This window comes from Heteronotia binoei, chromosome 9 (assembly GCF_032191835.1).
Source record: "Heteronotia binoei isolate CCM8104 ecotype False Entrance Well chromosome 9, APGP_CSIRO_Hbin_v1, whole genome shotgun sequence".
In the NCBI taxonomy this organism is placed as follows: Eukaryota; Metazoa; Chordata; class Lepidosauria; order Squamata; family Gekkonidae; genus Heteronotia; species Heteronotia binoei.
Genome location: NC_083231.1, coordinates 21,874,068 through 21,891,727, shown reverse-complemented (window position 1 = coordinate 21,891,727; position 17,660 = coordinate 21,874,068). Strand labels below are relative to the sequence as shown.

At 46.3% G+C, this 17,660-nt stretch overlaps 2 protein-coding genes across 3 annotated transcripts in view; one reads left to right on the top strand and one right to left on the bottom strand.

Annotated features, from left to right (window-relative positions):
- The window catches only part of WDR19 (WD repeat domain 19), a 370,238-nt gene that overhangs the window by 274,022 nt on the left and 78,556 nt on the right, over positions 1-17,660 (bottom strand). The gene's annotated exons all lie outside the window — the stretch shown is intronic.
- Positions 1-17,660, top strand: part of RFC1 (replication factor C subunit 1) — a 65,373-nt gene that overhangs the window by 24,846 nt on the left and 22,867 nt on the right. The window contains exons 6-12 of one of the 2 annotated variants that reach the window (XM_060246270.1): positions 2,374-2,448; positions 5,685-5,762; positions 7,001-7,088; positions 7,174-7,463; positions 13,794-13,901; positions 15,450-15,629; positions 16,952-17,056. In XM_060246270.1, the coding sequence (XP_060102253.1) occupies positions 2,374-2,448; positions 5,685-5,762; positions 7,001-7,088; positions 7,174-7,463; positions 13,794-13,901; positions 15,450-15,629; positions 16,952-17,056 (924 nt within the window). The remainder of the gene's footprint in view (positions 1-2,373; positions 2,449-5,684; positions 5,763-7,000; positions 7,089-7,173; positions 7,464-13,793; positions 13,902-15,449; positions 15,630-16,951; positions 17,057-17,660) is intronic. The other variant, XM_060246271.1, reaches the window with a different exon arrangement.

Here is a 17,660-nt window from a genome sequence, read left to right as displayed (position 1 = left end):
GTTCTTTTCTTCTAGCTGACTTTGTGTGCGAGCAGAAAAAAGCCCACAAATGTAATGAAAAATATAAATTATGATGCATGATAATGTTTGGTTAGGCGTCTTCCTTCAGAGGATGTGAATGCGATGCTGATGCAAGAGGGGAAGTGGAGGACAGCAAAACCTATTTTGTGTTCATTGCCTTGTCTCTGCATAGAGGTTTTGAGTGTCTTCTGTAACAAGTGGCATTGCTGTGAAAAGATCCCAAGTCACAGCTTGATTTTCATCAGATTTTCTGCTTGACAGAAAAACTGTATTTTTTCCTGTGCACTGTTAAACCTATTGGCTAAATCCTTACAATATTTTAAAAGTTATTTTGTAGCTGTTTTTGGTCAAAGCTGTCAAAGATGTTCACAGTATAAAATCATTGTTTTATTATAGCAATTAAATTGATTTTTTAAAATGTAAAGCAACTGAAAAAAATCTTAACAAGTTAGAAGGAAGCTATGAACAATCTAACTTGCAACTAACAGTTCTAAGGTCTGTTAGAAAAGAACTAACAAGAAATCTGCATTTTCTAGTAGAAGTTCCTTGATCCTGGGGCCACTTGTCAAAAGGACCTTGTTAGCAGGGTGACAGCTCTTTTTTTTAAAGGCATATTATTGGTTAAGCAGTTGTTTCCTTGATCCTGTGGATTGGTTACACTGCCATGGTGCAAGCGATTAGTTATAGCTGGAGCATAATTTCGTGCTTGCCAAATTGCTTTAGTACAGCCAGCGTATAAGACTGGGCTTCACGTTCTTCTCTTAGATGAGTATTCTGTATGAAATGTTTTTATGGCCTGGTCCACCAGGGTAAGAACCAGATGTGCCAGGTGGTTGACTTGTTTTTATGTTGCTTCAAGGGCATTTGGAGCCAATCCTCACCTGGAGTATTGAGGAGTCACGTTAATGGTTTACTGGGCAGAGGATTCATGGTTTGTTTGGAGAAGCAGCACATAAATTTCATACACAGTGGTTTACAAGCCACAATGCCACGATCGTAAAAGCAGTTTAAGTAGCATTCAGTCTTTACTGCATTTCCTTTCTTTGTCTCTGATTGCCAGGGCAGACTCATGCAAAAGAAGTTTTCAGTGGTAGCAGTTCATCTGTTGTTTTTCTTATCTCCAGCATCTTAATTAGCTAGCATAGAAAGCATTTACCCACCCACCCTTGGAAATATTTTTGTCAATATTATGAACAGATGCAATCCATAACCTTCCTCCATTTCCTGTGTAGATGAAGTAGGGAGTTCTAGGCATTGGGAACTGATGGCTCAGAAGGCATCATGCCAAAATTAATCTTGCCCCCCTAGAGGAAAGGGAACCACTTCCTGCCCCATGGAGATCAGTGACAACTTTGGGAAGCATCAGAGGAGGACCCATTTTTTGAATGTGTTAGTTTCAACTTTTGTGTCACTTGTATTACTCTTTCCTGCATTCACGAATGCTCAGCAGGGGTATCAAGTATGTCTTTCATAACGACATCTGTACTAGGGGTGTGTGTGTGTGTGTGTATATATATATATATATATACACACACTCCCAATATTTGCACCAGTATGCACTCATGTCTAATAAAATCTGTATTTGATGTCTTTGTAACTAAAGAAAGTAACCTGCCTTCTTTCGCAGGTTGTAGCTGTGTAGACTTCCAGTGCAATCCTGTGCACAGTTTCTCTAGTACAAGGGTGGCCAAACTGTGGCTCGGGACCTCCATGTGGCTCTTCCATACATATTGTGTGGCTCTTAAAGCCCCCATCGCCCTACTGGCCGGCTTGGAGAAGGCATTTCTTTCCTTAAATCACTTCTCCAAGCCAAACCAGCTGGCAGTTTAGAGAATGCATTTTAAGTTAAAGTTGCTTTCTTTCCACATCTCCATCCCCCCCCCCCCCCGGTCTATTTTCCTTCCTTCCAACTTTCAAACTGTGATGTCCATGTTGTGGCTCTCAGACATCTGACATTTATTCCACGTAGCTCTTGCATTAAGCAAGTTTGGCCACCCCTGCTCTAGTATATCCCTGCTGATGTCACTGACTGGAGTAATTCTGCATTATACTGCACTGTTCAACTGTTTCACCATTTTTTCACCATTAATTGGTCTGCAAAGATCTTATATTTTCCATATTCCCAGTTCAGGGACTCATATGTTGTGAGTTCTCATGTCCTTTTGGAAAACAATTTATAAATAGAAATTGATCTTTCTGGTGAAGGAAAAGCTGAAAATTGTTGTGTGAAGGGTTTCAAAAAAATTTAAGTGCGCAGGTTGAGGATTTATCTTAAGTTTTATTTATGCAACAATATTCCATGTTGTATTCCAAACTGGTCCTTTCTGTGCCTCTTCTGTCTCTGTGGTGAAGCCTTCACAAAACAGTGATTCCACGCTCAGTGATGAAGCTATTGCCAAGCAACTACAGCTTGAAGAAAATTCAGAGGTAAAATGCTTTAATGCTTTCCTGGTTTTGGCACCCCTTTTCTTCATGCTGAATGTGCAGGAATCCATTTGCCTCTTTTTGATGAATGATGGTGTTACTGGCAGATACTTGGGGCATGATAGTTTGGTATAACCTTTCTGCTAAAATGTCTTTTTAAAAAAGTTTCTTTAGTATCTTTTCTACTTGGATCCTCTATACTTTCCTCTGACTTTTTTTTTTTACTTGACTCCACCATCTCCTGGAGCCATAGTTCTCAGATCTTTCCTCAATTTGTCATTCTCATTCAGTGGTACTCTTCAGCTAAAAGAGCCACATTTACTTTCATCTCAAGGGTATTCACAGCTTCCCCATGTCTCAAAGTGGAAACCACCTGCCAACCTCAAGCTGCATCAGACAAGGGCCTTGCCCACCTTTCTGCAAGAGAGGTTGGCTGCCACGTTGGAGTGGGACTTCTCAGCTGGGTTCCAATATTAATGTTTGGAAAAGCATAAACATTTGCATATTCCATGCTAACCAACAAAGATTGTAAAGCGCTGCATGAATAGGCTAACCAGAAGCATTGTGCTGGTATCGATAGTTTGTTCTGACCAGCTTTTCAAGTATACTCAAGACAATTTCTGCCAAGCTGGCAGTCTTGTTCTTGCAATAATGATTTAGGTGATCTGTAGCTTTTCACGTGCATTTTAATTGCTGTGTCAATCTCCAGCCACACATGATGGCTGCATACTCTGATGCTGAAACCAGAATTTGCTCCATTTACAAAGGAGATGAGGGTAGGGATCTAATTTTAACTGTGGGAACTGGAAAGTTTCAGCTCCTCTCATCTATGCCCTCCGTCCTCTGCTGTTTTCCCTTAAAAATCATGCCCCCTACATTTTATTCATGATAGGCCAGGGTTGGGTTCAAAGAAAAGGATCTGCCATCATCTTGTGGTGATTGAGCCTTAGAATATTAACTTTAAAACACATGAAAAAGCATTCTAATATCTGTACACACACACACATTGGTGAATACATCTTTCATTACATTTCTTAGCTTCATGTTGTCCTGTTGATGTAATCTTGCAGGACTTTTTGAACCATCTTATTATTTGTATCATGTTGAGGAGGGGGTTTGGCCCAGTAGTATAACATCTGCTTGGCATGCAGAAGGTCCCAGGTTCAATTCCCAGCATCTCCAGTTAAAAGGATCAGGTAGTAGGTGAGGAAAAAGACCTCTGCCTGAGACCATGGAGAGCTGCTGCCAGAATAGACAATACTAATCTTGATCAACCGGTGGTCTAACTCAGTACAAGACAGGTTCATGTGTGTTTCTACAAAACAGAGAAGAGAATAGGTCATAGACAGGTAGGCATTAAGTGAAGATGTGCAGAGACCTGCATCGGTGAATTGCCAGTGTTGACTCCTAGGAACTTGTCTGACAGATGCCAAAAGGTGCGGGTGGTACCTCTTCCAAGTTGGATTCTGAGGGGAGTCTGGGTGGTCTGGTCCCATTACTGAACTTGTTGCCTGAAATTGCTCTGAGGGCAACAAGTCGATTACAGCATTACCAAGGGCCTCTCGACCATAAGAGAAAATATTTATACCCATTGCAAACCTACAGAAAAGGGGAGACTTGGTAGAAGAGGTAAGATAAGTAACGTGTTGAAATTTAGCATGGCATCAGCTTTATCTTGGAGGCTGATCACAGCCTGGTTCCAACTTCATGAGAGGATAGAAGGCTTCTCCTAAACATTGGCATGGGTGTCCTTGGCATTGTGGGTAAGGATGCATCACAATGCCAGGGCTAGGGAAGGAGAGTTGTATCCCCATTTGAGTGATCCTGTATTTTGAAACACTCTATAGTAAAGGACAGCAAGCCCCATGGCACAGAGTGGTAAGCTGTAGTACTGCAGTCCAAGCTCTGCTCACAATCCTGGCAGAAGCTGGGTTCAGGTAGCCAGCTCAATATTGACTCAGCCTTCCATCCTTCTGAGGTTGGTAAAATGAGTATCCAGCTTGCTGGGGCGGGGGGAAGTGTAGATGACTGGGGAAGGCAATGGCAAACCACCTTGTAAAAAGTCCGCCAAGAAAACGTTGTGATGCAACGTTACCCCATGGGTCAGAAACGACTCAGTGCTTGTGCAGGGGACTTTCCTTTACCTTTTATATTAAAGGATAGGATTAGGCTGTAAACTTTAAACTACATTTCTCTGTTATGAAATATAAAAGCTAACCTGACAGCCAAAAAGGGATGATCTGTGTGTGTTTATATATTTGTATGTCAAGTTACCGGATGCCTTGGAAAGGTGGTTTGGTTTAGGGAAGAAGATTTTTCTTCAATCCAGACCTGACAGTTTTTCCTTTTATGTGCTGTTTGGTTTGTTTCGCCCACTCCCACTTTCATTGTTAGGTCTGCTTCATGGCAAAAACAGGAAAGATTAATGCAATTCATTGGTCCTAATATCCTCCTGTGGTTTATGACCACACAGAACTAGAGCCTCTGGCATTCTTCTGCTTATGAAGTTATCTGTCTGAATCACGCAAGGAGGCGAGTTTTGATCTCATTCTTGTCCAAAGATTGGATTTATGTAACACGGGTAGCACAACTCTTATCAATAAAAGTCTTGGCAAGAATAAATTAGTTTCCATTAAAGAAGCAATATATGACAATAACAGGATTCTGGTCACCTTGGATATTGTAGTTATTGAGTTAATGGCAAAATGAAGGAGAATTTCACTAGATTACAAATGGATCAGCCAAGGCATATATTTGTATCAGGGCAGAAAGATGGTGCAAAAATAACTTAAATTATGAAGGGGTTTTGGCTGATTTTGCTTATATTAAAACGCTTTTCTCCCCTCCCCCCCAATTAGCTGGCCTTTGCCACCATACCCTTCTCTTTTAGCCACTACAATGACATCACACTGTGGCCAGTATTTAAGATAAGAGTTGAAATGGATCTTTCAAGCTACGCTTATTACTTTCCTATCATTTTAGGCAGATCTTGCCAAAACTGGGTAATGGAGGCTGCTGAGGATCTTCTGGATTTGGCCTTCTTGGTTCCTTAGGAAATGTAAAAGGGGATTGCTTGTTTTTGCTTACTTGCAAGATGGCTTATGCTAAATTTGGGGGAGTCAGGGGTTGTAGAACGTTTGGTTTAAATACGCTTTCGTTTGCAGGTAGGGTAAATCTGATTATTAGCAATGGCAGTTTACTTTTGGTGTGATGAGTGACATGTTTCCTACTGCTTATAGGTGGAGAGACAGTTGCATGAAGATGAAGAATTTGCTAGAACCCTGGCCATGTTGGATGAAATCCCAAAGAAGAAAAAGGTAACCCTTTGTGAAAGGTTTGCTGTGTATAACTAATTCTTGACACCGGGTGGGGCAATCTAGAAGAATGTCTGTATTTTCTATATCCTGGACCCTATGTGTATTTGAAAGAACAATAATCACATTGGCTTCTGACTCTCTTGTAGATTTGCTATTTTCATGCTCTTTCACAGCCAGTCATTCTTGCTTAGTTGGCTCAGTTATAGTAATTCAGTATCCATGGTAGATGGACACTTGCAGCTGTGTCATTTTCTGGACCAAATCTTGTATTGTGAATGAATTTTCCACACACCTTTCTATAGGTGTGTGGATTGAACGGGCTGGATTCTTGGAAAATTGGCAGACACGGGCATTGTACCAGGCAGCACTCTGTAGCTACCGGAGATTGCTTTGTAACTGACCCTGAGTCAACACTGAAATTACTTACAGCGGGGAGCCAGATAAGCGATCCTGCTGGCTGTGGTCAAATACCTGATAGTTGGCCTGTATGGCCAGATATGTGTCCTTTGGAAATGTCAACCAATTTTCTGTCTAAATGTAGAAAACAGAGAAGAGAGGCAGGTTTAACAGTGTTGAAGAATGGCAATAGCTTATTCATCCGGAAAGTTGAAGCAATTGGAAGGGAAATAATTTGTTTTTAAACGTGTGGTACAAAGCCCAATGGATGTCTTGGTTGTCCACTTCTACCCTATGCTGTCCCCACAACAATTTGGTGAAGACCAAGTACTTCTAGTCATCTGGTATCTAAATTATTTTGTGGGAGTAGCAAAAAACACATTTGACAGGATAGAAAGTAATCTAATGTTAGGACATCCAGGTTTCCCGCAATGACAGGAGACCTCCCACCACTCACCACAATGGCAAAGGGAAAATGGAGGGGAATAGATATAATTCTGACACTATGATGTCACTTCCTGCGTGATTCCAGAAGTGATGTTATTATTTATTTATTGTGCCATTTATTTATCCTGCAAGTGATATGATGCAATGTTCTAAAACTCTGTGGAAAAACTCTCTCTCTCCCCCCTCCGCCCCTTCTTTCTGGTGGTTGCAAGTCCTGGGCTGGTAGCTCTGTCTGGTATCCTTGTGTTGAATGAATACAGAATTTCTCTTATGATTGACTTGAAAAAGCAGTAAAGGGATGCTGGCTGCTATATAAATAAATATTGAAATTATAGCTGTGTAGTTTAAATCCAAAGTATACAGAGCACATCTCTTAATCTGTTTTTTTCCTTTAGCCTCGAAAGGATCCAGAAAATAAACATGAAGTTTCAGCAACAAAAATGAGTCCCAAGGAAATGGAAAGAAATAAGCAGACTCACAAAGGTAACTTTTACCTGGAAAAATAGATAATTCTGTTTGTACTGTGTAGCACTTGGCTTTGTGCTTAAAACCTCCCTTTTCCCCCCAGTGAAATCTGCTGACTTAACACCTGACTCAAGAAATTATATTTCAAAGGACCGGACTTGCATAGATAGTACCAGGACGTCACTGGATCCACACCCAGTCTCTTCTGTTAGTAAAGAGAGGAAGGATTCGGGGAATGAGATGCAGTCTTCAAAAGTGAGCTCTAAACTGGCAGCTCTGAAGCAAAAAGGAGAGAGTATAAGCAAACAAAATGAAACTCCAAAAGTAAAATCAGTTTCACCAAAGGAAGAAAAGACACCTAAAAAAGAGAAAGTTTCTCCCCAGAAATCTAAGGTAGGCTTGAGGAATACCACTTAGGGGACAGTTTACTTTGCTACTTTTGTGGTAATATGTGCTGGAAGGTTTTGTTGAATCAGGTCAGTCATATTACTTGGCTGTTGCCAAAGGCTCTTATGAAGTGCAGATCTTACACTTGACTTGCATGCATGTGTCTGTCAGAACTTAAGAACTTCAAACGGATCCCATACTTGGTTACAAAGTTAGGATTTTATTGAAGAGAACTAAGCACTGGAAGAGGCAAGATAACAGTGATGGCGAGAGCCAGCACCAGCACAGTTTTATACACGTAAAGCAAACATCTCACAAAGCCACAATTCACACCGTTACAGGCACATCTGTCTTCTCACCATCACTATCAGTAGAGAGGATGCCTCCCTACTCCGAAGGCCAGGCTGCTCGGCTTCAAAGGGTCCCAGTGTGAGAATGTGCAGAGACATAACATAACTCATTCTACAGCCCCAAATATTTTGGATACCAGTGGGGCAAGGTTAACTGCTATTCAAGCACTTTGGGTCAAGCGAGGGTTACAACATGGAGTCAGTTTGGTTCAGTAACAAAGCAGCTCTAAGCCATAATAAAAGTACAATACAACATTGGTCTCATTATAGGGGACCAGCAGTAAAGATACAAGTTCTGACATACTGCCCCCCCTAAGCGCCCCCTCCCGCGGGGCCAGCCTTGGGCTTGTGCGGGTACAGTAGGTGAAACTTTTTCAGCAGTTGCGGAGCGGCTACATTCTGAGATTCGACCCACTCGTCACAGCTCGGGGGGAAGTGTTTCCACCTGATCAAATAATACAGTTTCCCCCGTTTGACTTTGGAGTCCAGGATCTCCTGGACTTCATGGTGACTCTGACCCCTCACTGTCGTCGGAGGGGGTGGGGCCCTGGGATGGAAGGACGTAGCACCAGGGTCTTTCCGAAGCAAGCTGCAATGAAAAACAGGATGGATCTTACTTAGAGATTTGGGCAGTTCGAGTTCCACTGTTACTTTGTTTATTACCCTTTTTATTTTGAAAGGCCCAAGAAACTTCAGTGCGAGTTTACGACAGGACTGGGGGAGTGGAAGGTTTTTTGTTGACAGGAAAACCGTATCCCCCACCTTTAGGTCCCACTCTGGGGAGTGTTTTTTGTCAAACTGCTTTTTGTAGGCTTTTTTCGCTTCCTCCAGGTTTTCCTGAATACCCTTCCAGCCTTCACGGAGGCCCTCCCACCATTGTTGACAGGAGGTTGGTTCGGACGGGCTAGCGGGGAGGGCGAGTGTGGGAAACGGTTTGCCCTCGTAACCATTGATAATTTGAAAGGGGGAGGTTTTGGTCGAGCTATGGAGGCTATTGTTGTAGCCATATTCTGCAAAAGGGAGGAGATCCACCCAGTTAGACTGTTGGAAATTAATGAAGCAGCGGAGGTATTGTTCCAGAAGGCCATTAACCCTCTCCGTCTGTCCGTCCGACTGGGGGTGGTAGGCAGAGCTTAGTCCTTGCTCGATGCCAGCAAGTTTGCAGAACTCCCGCCAGAAGTTGGCAACGAACTGCGTCCCGCGGTCGCTAATGACCTTGTCTGGGAATGAGTGTAGGCGTACAATGTGGGTGAAAAAGAGCTGGGCGAGTTTTTTGGCCGTGGGTAGCTTTTTGCACGGGATGAAGTGGGCTTGCTTTGAGAATGTGTCGACTACGACCAGGATGACTGTTTTGCCCTGTGAAGGTGGGAGTTCGACAATGAAATCCATGGAGACCACCGACCAAGGCCGGGTGGCTGTAGGGAGGGGAACCAGGTGGCCTGGGGGTTTACCCCCCCTTCGCTTCGCCATGAGGCAGGTGGGACATGAAAGAACAAATTCCGACACATCTTTTTTAATTTTTGGCCACCAGAACTGGCGGGTGAGCAAGTTGAGGGTTTTGACATAGCCAAAGTGGCCGGCCAGGCGACTCGAGTGGCAGTGCTCCAAGACTTCTTTTCTGAGGGGAGTGGGCACATAGATTTTTTCATTGTGCAGCCAGAGTCCGTTTTCGGCTTTAACTAAGTTAGGTGGGCGGTCGGCCTCTTGGTTATACTCTGAGAGGAATCGAGGCAGCAGATCTGAATCCGGAGGGCTGGTCTGCCTGCCGGAGCGGGTAGTGACCCCCCCCGAGATGGCTGAGGGGGAAATTAATGAGTCCACTACCTCCTCCCGGAGACTGTCGTGTTGTGGCATGCGAGAGAGGGCGTCTGCTAAAAAGTTCTTTGAGCCTGGGATGTGTTTCAGCACAAAGTCAAATTTAGCAAAGAAACCTGCCCACCGGATTTGTTTTGCAGTCATTTTGCGGCGCCCGGTGAGGGCTTCAAGGTTTTTATGATCGGTCCAGATTTCAAAGGGCACTCTCGCTCCCTCAAGCCAGGAGCGCCAGGTTTTTAGGGCAAACATGACTGCAAACGCTTCCTTGTCCCAGACCGACCAATTTCGTTGTTCATTGGAAAATTTCCTTGAGATATAGGCGCATGGTCGGAGCACCCCATTTTCCCCTCTCTGCATTAATATGGCTCCCACTGCGGCGTCGGAGGCGTCGCATTGGACCACGAAGGGTTTAAGTTCATCGGGATGAGCTAACACGGGTTCGGATGTGAAGAGGCGTTTCAGTTCAGTGAAAGCTTTTTGGCAGTCAGGCGTCCACGTTAGGCGCGCGCCTGGCTTTTTCGCCTCGTCACCTTTCCCTTTGGTTTTGAGGAGTTCCGTGAGGGGGAGCATGACTGTAGCGAACCCCTTAATGAAGTCGCGGTAAAAGTTAGCGAACCCGATAAAACTTTGTAATTGTTTACGGGTTCGAGGGGGCTCCCAGTCTAGTACCGCTTGGACCTTTGCGGGGTCCATGGACAATCCCTCCCCCGACACCCGGAAACCCAAATAGTCCAGTTCGGTCTTGTGAAACTCGCATTTCGACAATTTGGCATACAGTTTGTGTTTGCAAAGGGTGCTTAACACTTTTCTGACCAGGGGCACATGAGACTTTAGATCTTGTGAATAGATAATGATGTCATCAAGGTACACCACCACCCCCTTAAACAGGAAGTCCCGTAACACTTCATTGATAAAGTTCATGAATACACCAGGGGCTCCTTGCAGTCCGAAGGGCATGACTAGGTACTCAAACTGTCCCAGAGGGGTGTTGAATGCTGTCTTCCACTCGTCCCCCTCCTTGATGCGGACGCGGAAGTACGCGTCTCGAAGATCAAGCTTTGTAAATACTTTTCCCTTTGCCACGGTGTTCAACAAATCCTTTATCAACGGGATCGGGTAGGCGTTGGACATGGAAATCCCGTTTATCGCACGAAAATCTGTGCAAAGCCTAAGAGACCCGTCCTTTTTCTTTCGGAAGAGGACGGGGGCGGCATGGGGGGCAGTGGCCGGTCGTATGAAGCCGCGCTTAAGATTCTTGTCCAAAAACTTTCGGAGTTCAGCTTTCTCCGCCCAACCCATGGAGTACAGTTTCGCCTTGGGAAGCTGTTGCCCTGGGATCAGCTCAATGGCACAGTCCGTAGGGCGGTGGGGCGGTAGCTCGTCCGCTTCTTTCTCGCTAAACGCTAGCCTTAGATCCCGGTACTCCTTGGGGATTGAGGCGACTTCCTCGAGTGTGAGGCAAGCCCGCATGTTTTGGGGGGGAGCATGCGGCCCCCATTCGGGGCGCCAGTGGTGGTGCTCACACCTCCAATCCGGGAACCGGACGATTTGTTCCTCCCACCTTATGTCTGGTTGGTGGCGGGCGAGCCAAGCCGAGCCCACCACCACGTCGAAAGAGCAAGAGGGGGCAATTACGAAAGTCTCAATCCCCCAATGCTCCTCGGTTCCCACCGGGACCGCCTGAGTCTCTAAAGTACATGGCTCCCCCCTCATGGGCCCCCCGTCCATCTGCTGGAACTGCATCGGTTGTGGCAGGGGTGAGGTGGCTAATCCCAACGCCTCAACTAGGCGGGGGGTGATCAGGTCCCTGTTACACCCTGAGTCGATCAGCGCTCGGGCGTGCATGAATCTCTTTAGGTTAGGGTTAAGGAGGGTAACGGCCATAAATAGTAAACCCCCCGTTGCTCTCACCGTGAGGAGTGCCGGCTGTTGTTGGACCTGCTTTGCGGCACCCATTAAAGCAGGTCGCTGTCGTTTCCCGCCGACTCGGTGTCGTCCGACTCCTCGGTCGATTCTTCCACTGTCGCCAAGTCGGTGGTAAAATCCTCGTCAGTCGCCAAGGAAGTGGCGACGGAGCCCCGACTGGGCTCCTTCGAGCGGCTGCTCTTTTTCTTTTTCGGCCCCGGGGTGGTTGGCTTCGCCGTGGGTGGGGTGGACCCCGCTTTCACTGGGCAGTTGGCAGCGAGATGATCTGGGTCTCCGCATTTGAAGCACTTGCGGGCGGGAGACGGGGTGGAGGTCGCCGGGGTCTTCCGCCCTTCGGATTTAGTCGGGGTGTGTTTGGCCCCCTTCTTCGCCAGCTGCTGTCGTCGCATCCCCACATGTTGGAGGTTGGTCTCCACTTCTCCGGCCAGTTGGATCCATCCGACCAACGTGTCGGGCCTCCCTTGACTGTAGCAGCGGTCGAGGATGTTCGGGTTCAGACCATTGATGAACGCGGTATATTTCATGACCTCGTTCCATCCCCTCGCTGCCGCGCAGTACCCCAGGAACTCGGTGGCATACTCGCGAGTGGAGCGGTTGCCTTGCTCTATGCGCTGAAGGGCGGCGACAGCCTTCTCCTCCCGTAGAGGATCGCCATACTGGCGGAGCATCGCGTGCAGGAACCCCGCCACGGTAGCTAGTTCGGGCTTTCTCCCCATGAAGAGCCCCACGTACCACTTGCGGGCCGCACCTCTCAGTCGGGACGCGATGTGGTACACTCGGCTGGCTTCGGTCGGGTAATCTGCACCCCAGTGGGTGAAGAACGTGTCGCACTGTATGGTAAAATACTCCACGTCCTCTGGATTCCCATCGAAAGTAATCTTCAACTCCCTTCCTCGACCCTCGGCCCCCCCCGGGGCTCGCGGCGCCCCCGGCGGCGGCGCTGGGCCCGGTAGAGCTGGCAGGATCGGGGCGGGTGGCGCCGGGGGCGCCGGAACGGGCAGAGCCGGTGGCGCCGGGGCCAGCGGAGCTGGTGGTGCCGGGGCAGGCGGAGCCGGCGGCGCCGGGGCGGCCGGAGCCGGTGGTGCCGGGGCGGCCGGAGCCTGCGGGGCTGGGGCCGGTGGAGCCGGCGGGGCTACGGGCGGTTGCCCCAGTGGTAGCCCTCCAATCGGGACCCCCAGGACCGCAGTTTGCAAAGTGCGGAGCTGGTCGTAAATCGCGCCCAGGTTCTGCTGCAACTCCTCGGCCATCGTCACGCGGGACCGATGCACGTCGTCGTGGATCTCCCGCACCCAGTCGAATAAGTCGTTGCGGAGGGTCCGGATCTGGGCGTCTCCCCCTCGGGGCTCCGGGCCCTCCGCCTGGTCGTCGTCGCCGTCTCCCCCTTCGCCCAACATGCTTCGGTACCGTTGCTCCGCGGCGTCGATTGCTGCCGTGGACTTCCGCGGGCTCCAGGTTCGCGGGGCGGGGAACGCGGCGTCGACCGAGAAAGGCGCTGGGACCTTAATTTTGCGCCGAACCCCCGTCACTTTTGGGTCGAGCGGCGGGTCCTCCGTTGGGGTGGTGGGCTCTCCGTCGTCTGGCACTTTTGCCGCCATCAGGCCAAGCCTCCAGTACAGATAAGCCACGAAACAATGGGATCACTGTTATAATGTCAGAACTTAAGAACTTCAAACGGATCCCATACTTGGTTACAAAGTTAGGATTTTATTGAAGAGAACTAAGCACTGGAAGAGGCAAGATAACAGTGATGGCGAGAGCCAGCACCAGCACAGTTTTATACACGTAAAGCAAACATCTCACAAAGCCACAATTCACACCGTTACAGGCACATCTGTCTTCTCACCATCACTATCAGTAGAGAGGATGCCTCCCTACTCCGAAGGCCAGGCTGCTCGGCTTCAAAGGGTCCCAGTGTGAGAATGTGCAGAGACATAACATAACTCATTCTACAGCCCCAAATATTTTGGATACCAGTGGGGCAAGGTTAACTGCTATTCAAGCACTTTGGGTCAAGCGAGGGTTACAACATGGAGTCAGTTTGGTTCAGTAACAAAGCAGCTCTAAGCCATAATAAAAGTACAATACAACATTGGTCACATTATAGGGGACCAGCAGTAAAGATACAAGTTCTGACAGTGTCTAGGTGAGACATTAACCCACAACTTAGTTCCAGTGTGTTTCATTCCACGTCTGATTACATCCATGCTAAATATATATATATATATATATATATTTTCTTTTGAAGTCTGTAAGTCCCGAAGACTCTGAAAAGAAGCGTGCCAACTATCAGGCTTATAGAAGCTTCCTTAATCGAGAAGGTCCAAAAGCCCTTGGGTCAAAAGAGATACCACAGGTAAATCTAATTGATTTGTTACAGAAGGATGGTTGGTGCTGTGTGTTTCTGATGCCTGCTGGCTCAGCTCTTCCAGGTGGGACAGAAGGGCGCTGTCCAGTAATCCTGTCCCCCCCCCCCCCCGCCCTCCACTCTCTTCTGTTGTTGAATTTTTCTGAGCCCTCGAGAGACACTGCCTGCAGCTTTGTAAATGAGCCTTTGCAATCATTGTTAAAGAAAGCTCGGTCACATGATTTTTGTTACTTTTCTGTGCTGTAACTCATGTTGCTAAAACAGGTTTGGAAAAAATGTAATGGCATGTTAGACAGTAACCTGGTAGATCTGCGTTCAGATCCTCATTTTGCCATGACTTTTTACTTGGTGCCTTTTAGTCAGCTATTAGATTGGATCCACTGATAGTTTCCACTGACACAGAGGAATTTCTGCCTCTGGGACATTCTTTTCTCCGCCATCCTACTGAAGCCCAGCCTAAAATGCTGCTCCTGGGGACTTGGGACCTCCCCTTCGGTTAGCAGAAATCTACTGCTGTATCCAGCTCACGCTGATTGTGAAAGTAGCACAGCAGGCCCACCCAAAAACAGATAAGGGTTCCCATAAGCATGCAAAAAAAAAAAAAGGACTTTGTAAGTTAACCAGAAGTGGAAGAAGAGGGAAATCCCAAGTCTTGTCTGAAGAAGATCCCATGAGAAGCAAAGACTTGAGAGCAGTCAATTACCAGTTGGGCGGATCAGTCTGCTCAAATGAATGGAAGCTTATAGTACCCTGGAGGGGGGAGATTCCAAATGGTGTGGTAAGATTTCCAAATTGTTCTCCCCTGTCCTCTTGGTCACAGGCCTTCACTCCAGCTTTCAACTGAAAGAATCCTGAACATCACAGACTTAAAAAAAAGCACCTTTAAACACTGGTGTTTGTTGAGGTCATGCAGAATATTGGAAAAAAATTATTACTTGGTGTTCTCCAGTAAATGGATTTTTTTTTTGGAGAAGAGTTCTAGTATAGGGAAAAATAGTAAGTCCCTTGTGCTTGAGGCCTCCACCTCCATACTTTAAGAACATCTGAAGCACCAGCCAATATTCGCCTATGTTCACTTGTGAGTCTGTCTACATTCTTGTGTGCATTTCCAACTTTTAGGGTGTATGTGTCCATACAAATACTGGTAGCATGAAAATTTGCATGCATATGGTACAAGTACAGCTTTGTACCAAGAGTTGTAAAAACCCATGCAGAAATAAAACTGGGTCCCTGGAATCCATCACTTTCAGGTATGAGTTAGCTTGGTACATATGTGCTGAACTGTTTTGTCCATCCTCTTACCTCCAGAGCATTAAACTCATGGTTCCCTCCTAAACAAAATTATAACTATAGTTTAAAAATGGTAGGCAAGAATCTGGTTTGCATTGATGCTAAGATTGCGTTAGTTGCTTACGTGTCATGAAACCATGGGTCAAGACCAGAAAGAGAAGGGGGAGTAACATATACAAAGCTGGCTTATGGTGTGCAAATTACAGTTTGCAGGAGTGCTTCATTTTAATGAATTTCTGTTCATAGGGTGGTGACAATTGCTTGGAAGGTCTGACCTTTGTGATCACAGGTGTCTTGGAATCTATTGAACGAGATGAGGCCAAGACTTTAATTGAGCGCTATGGTGGGAAAGTGACTGGTAACATCAGCAAGAAGACCAACTATCTTGTTAAGGGCCGTGACTGTGGTGTATCTAAGTGTGAAAAGGTATGTTATTCCAGATATAATGGGTTGTACCAAGCAGGTTTTCCATTGGCTGAAGGCAGAGGGAGGTTCTATCTGTTGGCTGAAGGCAGAGGGAGATTTATCCATGAGCCCCATGACTAGGCTTGTGCACTTTTTAAAACTGGCATTGTTTGGTTTGGGTCTATTGGATCTGAAAAAAATTTCAGGATTCTGAAAAAATCCCAGATCCCAGTTCTGGTATGGTATTTGAATCTGATATCTTTTTTTTTTGAAATCCTGATTTTTTTTGGGGGGGGGGGCGGTGTCCAGCAGACCTGAGAAGAAAAATACTATTTAAAAAAAAAAGCCAGCCCAATCCTGAGGCTGGCTTGGCTTCTCCTGCAACTTGGTTTAAACTGCTCTGCAGGAGAAGCCAGCCCCAACCATAGCCAGCGTGGAGCCTTCAGCTCCCTGCTGGCCCAGCTGATCCTAAGCTGACATCTCTGCAGTCTGATTTAAACCAGGCTGCATGGGAAGCCCAGCCCCAAGCCGAGCTGGCAGGAACAGTCTGCTTCTTACCAACACAGCTGATCCTCGGGCCGTCTTCAGCAGTCCCTTTAAACTTTAAAGAGACTGCAGTAGAAGCTCAGCAAACCTCTCTGCTGGTTTTGGATCTTACTGGTAATTCCTGAATACATCTCGGATTTTTTTTTCCTGAGGAAATCTGGATACATTTGGGAGATTGAAATATTTGAGTATATTTTCAGCGTGAGTAGATCCCCCCCCATCCATGATATCCCCCATCTGCATTGTGCTTCAGAGCAAAGATTGACTGGTTTACACTAGTGGAAATCTAGCAGGATCCTGTCATGAGACTCAAATGTGTTGGAGTCATGGACTCCTTGCTGAATCAGAGTGGCTTCCCATCTCTCTGACGCATATACTGCCCCTTTCCTACTATCTCACACTGATAGCGAGCAGTGTGCTGACATTTACATTTTTCTGCACATCTGGAAATGTAGCCAGTACTCTCCTGTGCTGAGAAGAATCATCCGCTCTGGTTTTAAGAAGAAAATTCCTCTACAGGATCACATCAGGGTTCATCCTGCCCATTGTTCTGGCCTTAATAGTCCTCAGCCTTGCCTTGGCAAATTATAATCCATGCACCTAGTTCAACCTTGACATCTGGCCCTCTGAAATACACTGCCTCTGATAATCTTTTAAAGCCACTTCTGTTAATTGCCACATCATCTTCTGGTTCATAGGTATTTCTCTTCTACTGTATTTCAACACATTGCCCTAGAAGATTTGACCCTGAGTACTATGTGGATGTTTGCTAATGTGAATTTTTATTTTTGGCATAGGCATCAGCTTTGGGGACCAAAATCATTGACGAAGACGGTTTATTTGATCTCATTCGAACTCTGCCAGGCAAGAAGTCAAAGTATGAAGTGGCGGCTGAAGCAGAGGTTTGTGTGAATTGATTTGTAGCTCAGAGCTTGATAGATCAATCCTATGATCCATAAAGTGTAGTTTTTCCATCAGTGAAAACTGTCTGGCGGATTCCTTTATAACTCCCAGTATGGAAGAGTTGAAACAAAGATGGTGCTGTTCTTTGTAAGTAATCTCAGCTTCATGGCTATATTTAGGATTGGCTGCTTACCCCCAGTCCTTCTCCAACAAAAGCCTTGTCATGTAAACTGTAAAGAGTTGACTTCTGATAGGTCTACACTGTTCTTCTGAATGAAGAAAGCCAGGTTCCCATTTTATTGGCTTATTTATCAAATGTTATTTTGCATGTACAGAATACATAAACAAAAAGCTAAGTCCTCACTGTTTGCATTTTAGCATAAAGATAAACCATAGTTTGCTTAGAATGTGGAAGGTGCACCTTGTCCAAGCCCCAGAACCTCATGTTCAGACTCTCCCAAAATTATTGTTTGCCATTTGTTGTGTGTAGACTAGGTCCAGTATTTCTTAAGCAGCAGAATGAGTACTGGCAGGGGTGGAATTCTAGCAGGAGCTCCTTTGCATATTAGGCCACACACCCCTGATGTAGCCAGTCCTTCAAGA